At 53.3% G+C, this 7,533-nt stretch overlaps 1 protein-coding gene across 1 annotated transcript; it reads right to left on the bottom strand.

Moving 5' to 3' along the window:
- Positions 1 to 857: 857 nt before the first annotated feature.
- SPSB3 (splA/ryanodine receptor domain and SOCS box containing 3) lies at positions 858 to 7,530 on the bottom strand (the record flags this gene model as incomplete). Its single annotated transcript, XM_010016630.1, has 6 exons — positions 858 to 1,475; positions 1,741 to 1,866; positions 2,229 to 2,331; positions 3,861 to 4,048; positions 4,763 to 4,940; positions 7,462 to 7,530. Coding segments are annotated over 6 exons (1,008 nt in total), but the record flags the coding sequence as incomplete, so codon positions are not given.
- Between the last annotated feature and the right edge of the window lie 3 nt (positions 7,531 to 7,533).

Here is a 7,533-nt window from a genome sequence, read left to right as displayed (position 1 = left end):
GTGCTTTTATCTCAACCCGTCGGAGTTACATTCCTCTGATTCTCCTCCCCATCCCTCCGGGAGCGGGGGGAGGAAGGAAGAGGCGGGGAGTGAGCGAGCAGCTGCGTGGTTCCAAGTTGCCGGCTGGGCTTGAACCACGACATCTGTGAATTGAATTTGGGGGGCGTCATGCTGGTATAACCAGCTGATGACAAAAACTCTGTAGCCTCCCCCTCCTCCAGTGCACAGCCACAGGCGCCTTTCTGGCTGTGCTGAAGATCCATCCCAGCCTGCCAGGAGTCTCAGCAGAAAGCACAAGAACCCTCCCCAGGGCAGAGGCAAGGGAATCTCCACTACCTTTACCTCCTCTAGATGGGACACAGGAGTGTGGCACTTACCACACCCCCACCAGGCTGTAAGCTGTTCTCAGTGTGCTATTTTTTACCAGCGCCTTCAGATTCCTGCCTTCAAGGGCCGCAAGAGGAACCAGAGAGTTTCTACTTTTATTATTACAGTTTAATACCATCTTTAACAGAGGAGAAGCAGCAGGAGCCAACATGCAAAGCAATTAAAGTCATCGGGGGCTCAAGCGAGCTCACCTGCAGCTCAACTTTTGTAACTGCTCCTGCAGAGCAGCGATGCAGAGGGAGCCCCAGGAGCCTGTGTCCCCACACACTGCTGCTCCATCAGGCTCCACAGTGTGACAAGTTCATGGCAGACACCAAACCAACAGACAACAGTTAGGAGGACATGGACTGGTCTTTGAGTTTGTCTTTTGATGAGTCAAGTCTCTTATCTGACAAGAGTCTGGTGCACTTTGAAACTGGGAAACCACCTTAATTGTCTCTGCCAATGGTGAGAAGAGGGATCCTTCAGGAAGAGGCGATGGCTTTCACAGCAAGTCAGGAGACGAAGCACAGATATTTGGCTGCAGTTTACCTGGTTCATAGAGCTGACACCTCTTGGAGTCAAATAGGCTTTTCAATGCACATGATGGACCTTTAGGCTAAAGATTTCCAACAGAGAAACCTTTGCAACCGAGTAGAAGTGGATGTCCCTGTGAAGAAAGAGGCGCATCGGGCCTGGGCAGCCCTCACAGACAGCGGAACAAAACCCTACCGAGTCCCTCACAGCAGTTCCTCTGCAGAGACATTACGTCCTCCGGCACCTCTTCCTTTGGCAGGCCTCTGCATCTGAGCCACAGGAGCTGTCTGAGTCACTTCCCGAGGAGGAGGAGGGAGGCTTCGACGTGCTATAGTTCATGCTTAAGACCCACCCCAGTTTGTTGTGTAGCACCTGCTTGAGTCCCGGTGGCAAGGGCAGCACCTCCAGCGTGTCCACGTAGTCGGGCAGGAGCTGGCGCAGGCGGTAGCAGCAGAGGTACTGCAGGGACGTGCAGCTGGCACAGGACCGGATCACCTTCATACTGCTCTTGGCTGCTGTCGAGCACACCATGGGGTAAAACTTCTTGTTCTGCAGCTTGGTGGCTGCAACCCCTGCCAGGGGACAGCAAGGGCAGGTTTCACGTTAGTTTTCACCGGGTGACCTCACTCCTCCCAGCTCCCCTGAACCTATTGACTACAGAGCTGTTGGGAAACGCTTTGAAAACAGCTCTTGGAAATGCCAATCCATAAAACAGCAATTGTAGCCTTCCTCCCACTTGCTCCATGCTTTGCTCTCCTACTTTGCTGGTGTTTCCTCCTGCAGCCTGAATCTGAGCTCAGCCACATGTCCCCTGCCAGCGCCTGCCCTCACTCCTACCTATGCACTTGCGGTTCTTGAAGAAGGTCAGCGTGCCGTGCCACGTGTCCAAATGCACCCCGATGATGGAGCCTTGCCCAAACCTCGAGGAGAAGTTTGTTTTGTCTCCCTTGTGGTGCAGCAGTCCTTAAAACAAACAAAGGCATTCAGTGGAAAGACTGTATTCTGCAAATTCATCCCAACTCCTGCACTGTGAGTTCCCACTGCTTCAGCCTCACTCAGTGACTATAAAATCCCTCTGTTGCCTGATCCCTCCCACCCCAGACCAGGTGACAAGAAGGGCATAAGCAGAGGTTTTACAACACCAGAGCACAGGCAGCAGCATGAAACCCTCACCAGTGGCACTCGCCCTGGCTGTCATTAACAAAGGGACTCACAGGTCTGGTGGCCTCAATCCCCTTCAGAGTGTTTAGTTTTCAACCCCCTAAGAAAATGCTTGTTCCTTCTGCTGCTCCTCCATCACCCTGCCACCGCCCTGCCCGTGTCACCTGTGTAGGACAGTCCCCAGCTGTCCTCATCCTTGCCCAGCAGGCTGCAGAATGTGTGGCGGTACTTGTCCAAGTTCACATCCGATGTCCCAATTCCCACCATCTGGGAGGCAAGGCCAGGAAGAGAACACAAGCTTAGTGTCTTTCCAAGTAATAAAACACAACTAAGACTCCCCACCTCCGGCTCTCCCCAGCTTCTCTTGGCACAGTCCAAGTCACACAGAGATTTTGGTGAAGCCAGGTCAGAGCTTTCATGAGTTGGAAGCTCCCAGCTCCAATTTCTTCTCCTATATGAGGAGGCCCAGCTGAACTGCTGGAGAAACTTGCTGTCCTGTTCAAGGAATCCCAGACTGGTTTGGGTTGGAAGTGATCTTAAAGCTCATCCAGTTCCAATCCCCTGCCACGAGCAGTGACACCTTCCACTAGAGCAGGTTGCTCCAAGCCCCGTCCAACCTGGCCTTGAACACTGCCAGGGATGGGGCAAACCTGTGCCAGCGCCTCAGCACCCTCACAGGGAAGAACTTCTGCCTAAGAGCTCATCTCAATCTCCCCTCTGGCAGGTTAAAGTCATTCCCCCTTGGCCTGTCCCTACAGGCCCTTGTCCAAAGCCCCTCTCCAGGTTTCCTGTAGCCCCTTCAGGCACTGGGAGCTGCTCTAAGGTCTCCCTTTAAGGAGTCTTCTCTTCTCCAGGCTGAACCAGCCCAGCTCTCTCAACCTGTCTCCAGAGCAGAGCTGCTCCAGCCCTCGCAGCATCTCAGTGGCCTCCTCTGGACTGGCTCCAACAGCTCCACGTCCTGTTGCCCCAGAGCTGGATCAGGGCTGCAGGGGGGGTCTCCCCAGAGCGCAGCAGAGGGGGAGAATCCCCTCCCTTGACCTGCTGCTCACGCTCTGGGGATGCAGCCCAGCACACTCCAGGTTAGAGACAAGGATGCTGTGCAGGACAGTCAAATGCTCTGCACAAGTCCACTTAGTTGTTGTCCCTTACCCACCACGGGGCTGCAGCCCGTCACGGAAGGCCACCAAATTTGTCAGGCATGATTTGTCCTTAGTGAAGTGATGTTGGCTGCCACCAGTCTCCCCCTTACTGTCCATGTGCCTTAGCATAGTTTCCAGGAGGATGTGCCCCATGATCTTGCTAGGCACTGAGTTGAGACTGACTAGCCTGTGGTTCCCTAGGTCTTCCTTTCTTCCCTTTTTAGTAATGGGGGTTGTGTTTCCCCTTTTTCAGCCAGTGGGAACTTCACTGAACTGCCACAACTCCTCAAATATTCTGGATAGTGGCTTGGCCACTTCATCTTCCAATTTCCTCAGGACCCTCAGATGCATCTATTCAGGTCCCACGGACCCAAAGTGGTAAATGCCCCATCCTTGGCAGTGTTCAAGCCCAGGCTGGACAGAGTCTTGAGTGACATGGTCTAGTGTGAGGCATCCCTGCCCATGGCAGGGGCTTGGAACTAGATGATCTTAAGGTCCCAAACCATTATACGATTCCATGATTCCATGACTTGTGCATCTTCAGGCTCCTTAGTCTCAAACCTGGTCCTCTCCTACTTCAGTACTTCATTCTCCCAATCCCTGTTCAAGGAATACTGGACATTTCTATACGCCCATCAGCAACTCTGCTGCACATACCATGTCTGTGCCGTAGACAGGGGAAGTCATCTTGATCTCCCAGAAGTGTTGCCCCTCAGCCAGCTCCTTGTTGCCGCGGATGGCAGCAGTGCCGCAGCTGTACTCCATGTGGAAGTTCACCTTGCGGTTGTCGCATGTCAGTAGCGTGGCTGTCGACTTGTTCAGGTCATCCCACACCCAGTCAAAATCTGTTCAGGAAGCAAAGAGGGGACACCATTGACGAAGGCGCTCAGGGAGTGATCCCCAGGCCAAAGCACAGGCAGGTGTTTGATCTGAAGGCCTGTCGTGGGGTTTATTTATCTAGGTTTTTACCATTTAAGAGAGTAAATCCTAAGCTGTGCACATGGTTCCTTGAGGGCTAAACTATTCTGTGCTGTCCCCCTGGGGAGGGTTCAGTCGTCTGAACCTGAAGCTGTTGGCATTCACCTCTTCCCATTTTGGCCAACATGAGGTTCCACAGACCCAGGTGGAGCCTCTTTCCTTCCTTCTTACACTCCTTGTAGGCCCAAGTGGCATCTCCACCATGCCAGAGGCTTTCTCAGCAAGCCCAAACCCATCCTTTTCCTACCTCTCCCCTCTGCTCTGAGCACCCTGACAGGATCAGTGTACAGGATCAGTGGCAAAGAGGGTTATAACCACGAGAGCCTGTTTCACCAGTGGCCTAAGCCGGATTTGCAAGCAGGTCCCCAGAGGTGAACTCTGAGGCATTAACAAGCTCAACACTTAGCCCCTGAAACACCACCAAGGCACATGCTTGTAATCTCCCTGCAGCCTACATAGCCTTAAGGTATAAACAAAGGAGCTGGGGCAGAGTTAAGGGCCCCCGTGGAAGGCAAAGGATCCATGCTGGATCCTTGAAGCTCAAAGGACTATGGTGGGGTGATGGGGAGGCACTTCCTTACACTCGTCCTCCTCGCCACACCGGCAGTCCTTGACGCGGTGGAGGCTGTGAAGGCTGGAGCAGTAGGGAGCTTCACTCTGGTTCTCACAGTTGCAGTAGGACTCCCCGGTCACAGGAATGGCACTTGGAATGGAAGGTGAGAGGGAAGAAAACTCTGGCTCTGAATCCGAGTCGCTGTGCTGCCGGAGAGAACACAGGAATGGCCATAGAATCATGGAAGGATTTGGGTAGGAAAGGACCTTAAGCTCACCCAGTTCCAACTCCCTGCCACTGGCAGGGACACCTTCCACTAGAGCAGGTTGCTCCAAGCCCCGTCCAGCCTGGCCTTGAACACTGCCAGGGATGGGCCAGCCACAGCTTCTCTGGGCAACCTGTGCCAGCACCTCAGCACCCTCACAGGGAAGGACTTCTGCCTAAGATCGACCCTGAACTTGCCCCATTTACTGTTTCCCCAGGTCACTACCAAAGGAGCCTGGGCCCACGGAGCTGGGCTGGCAGAGGGCTGCATCGTGCCCTGGCCAGGCTTACCATGCAGGGACATGAGGGATTGTGCCAGGCAAACTATCTCGCTCTGGGATCTCGTTAGTATGTGTCTGAGCCACAGAAACCTCTCAGCAACGAGCACTCTATGATAGGGGTATGTTCTTTGTGCCTTCCAGGGGTGAGGAGCTCCCACAGCCTGCACACAATGGGACAGGCCATGTCTAACCACACAACTGTGGTTTTCAATGGGCAGGTTACAGCCAGCTGGAAATCCCGGCTGAGGTGTCACAACAGCAGAGCACACACTGAAACTGCTGAAACTGCTGCTCTGGAGAGCTGGGGAGCTGAGAGAGAGGAGAGGGAGGCAAACAAGACAAGGAGGAAAAGGGTCAGGAGGCCAGGCAGGGGAGAGGGCAGAACATAGGGTAAGCAGCTCAGCAGCAGGGCTGCAGCTCCTCATGCCAGCGCTGCAGAGAGGCCCTTGCGAACCCACAAGAGGGTCAAAAGGCTTTTGTTGACTTTCATGCTTGAACACAAAGACTTGATTTCCTCTTCCCCCACCCCAGGACTTGATGATCTTGAGGGTCTTTTCCAACCTAGTTGATTCTATGATTCTATGAGACCAAAGTGTCTCTTCACTGGACGCTGTAAGTCAATGCCTCGTCTCACTCCCATTACGAGAGGCTTGGTGTCACCTCATGGAGTCTCTATGACAGATTGCAGTGAGTTACTCTGGGTTTACACACTGATCAGATGTACCCGCTCACTATCCACGCCGCAGCAGACTTTGTAGGCAGTATTAAAAGCCCAAAAACCTTTAAAATCATGTTCTTGTGGCTGTGTAAGACAGTGGGACTTGAAATTACTTGGGCTTACTTAAGTAGTGCCCACCTCTCCTTGACTCGCCTGCACACTATGAAGCTTGACTTCTGTCTTTCACTGGTGCTTCCCCACTACTGCTATGGAGCAAGTGGCCGTTCCCATTACTGCAGAAACACAAAGCTGCTCTGGCTGCAGAGAAAACTCATTTTCTGGGAGCACAGTGCCTGGGTTTGGACACTGGCCCCCTCTGGCAGGGGCCTCACAAGGCTTGAGCCTAGCGTTGGAGCTCCAGGATCAGTTCCTTGTGTCCCCACTGCTGCACAGGGACCTGAACTCACACACTCAAGAACTGGGGAGAAAAGCGAAGGACAGTGGAGGTGAACCTGAGCCACTCCTCACTCTTTTTTCTGGCCGCTTCTCCCCGCTGGGTTCCATCTTCCAGGGCCAGGTTCAGAAGTGATGTGCAGGTTACAGAGCAGGAATTTCACTCTGGGGATATGTGAGGATGTAACATCACAGATGGAAGCAGCCCCACTCCCTCCAGCAATGCACAAAGACCAGATGTCAGCACAGTCCTACAGCAAGCCAGAGCTCAGAACTGATCCAGTTTATATATTTAGATCACTACTTCAAAAAGAGTATGTAAAATCTATTGCATACACTTGAAATATGTCACACACTTTATATGCTTAAAAAAGCTTTTCATTTAGTGTCGATCGTCTCCCTGGCTCAGCTGAGAGCTGTGGTGCACGGCTGGGAGCAGTTTAGCATTCCCTGCCTAGGGAAGATGTGCTGGGAGTCCCACAGCCCATGTTGGAGCTTGGAGGAGGCTCATTAGACAACCTGTGTATTTCTCTAAGTCTGTTCTGATTTGGGCCAGTTGCCTGCTGAAGTACCAGCTCCTCAGTTACATGGACCTTGTGGAAGGGCCTAGAGCACAAGTGTGATGAGGAACAGCTGAGTGACCTGAAGGGGTTTAGTCTGGAGAAGAGGAGGCTCAGGGGAGACCTTATCACTCTCTACAACTACCTGAAAGGAGGATGGAGCCAGGAAGTGGCTGGTCTCTTCTCCCAAGAAACAAGAGGAAATGGCCTCAGGCTGTGCCAGAGAAGGTTTAGACTGGATATTAGGAGCAATTCCTTCCCCAAACGGTGGTCAGGCATTGGAACAGGCTGCCCAGGGCAGTGGTAGAGTCACCATCCATGGAAGTGTTCACAAACCGTGTAGGCGAGGCCCTCAGTGACATGGTTTAGTGGTGGCCTTGGCAGTGCTGGGGAACGGTTGGACTTGATGATCTTAAAGGTCTTTTCCAACCTGGTTAATTCTATGATTCTATGGGGAAGAGGAAAGCTCTCCCCTGTGTCACTGCAGCGCCTCAGTGTCACTGCAGCCTACCTGCCCGTCGGAGTCGTAGCCCCAGCCCCGTGCGCTGCTGGTCAGGGCGAGCGCCCGGGTGTCCGCCTCGCG

This window comes from Nestor notabilis, unplaced genomic scaffold, assembly GCF_000696875.1.
Source record: "Nestor notabilis isolate BGI_N333 unplaced genomic scaffold, ASM69687v1 scaffold25286, whole genome shotgun sequence".
Lineage (NCBI taxonomy): Eukaryota > Metazoa > Chordata > Aves > Psittaciformes > Psittacidae > Nestor > Nestor notabilis.
The sequence above is the reverse complement of the archived record's forward strand: the minus strand, read 5'-3'. Positions and strand labels throughout refer to the sequence as shown.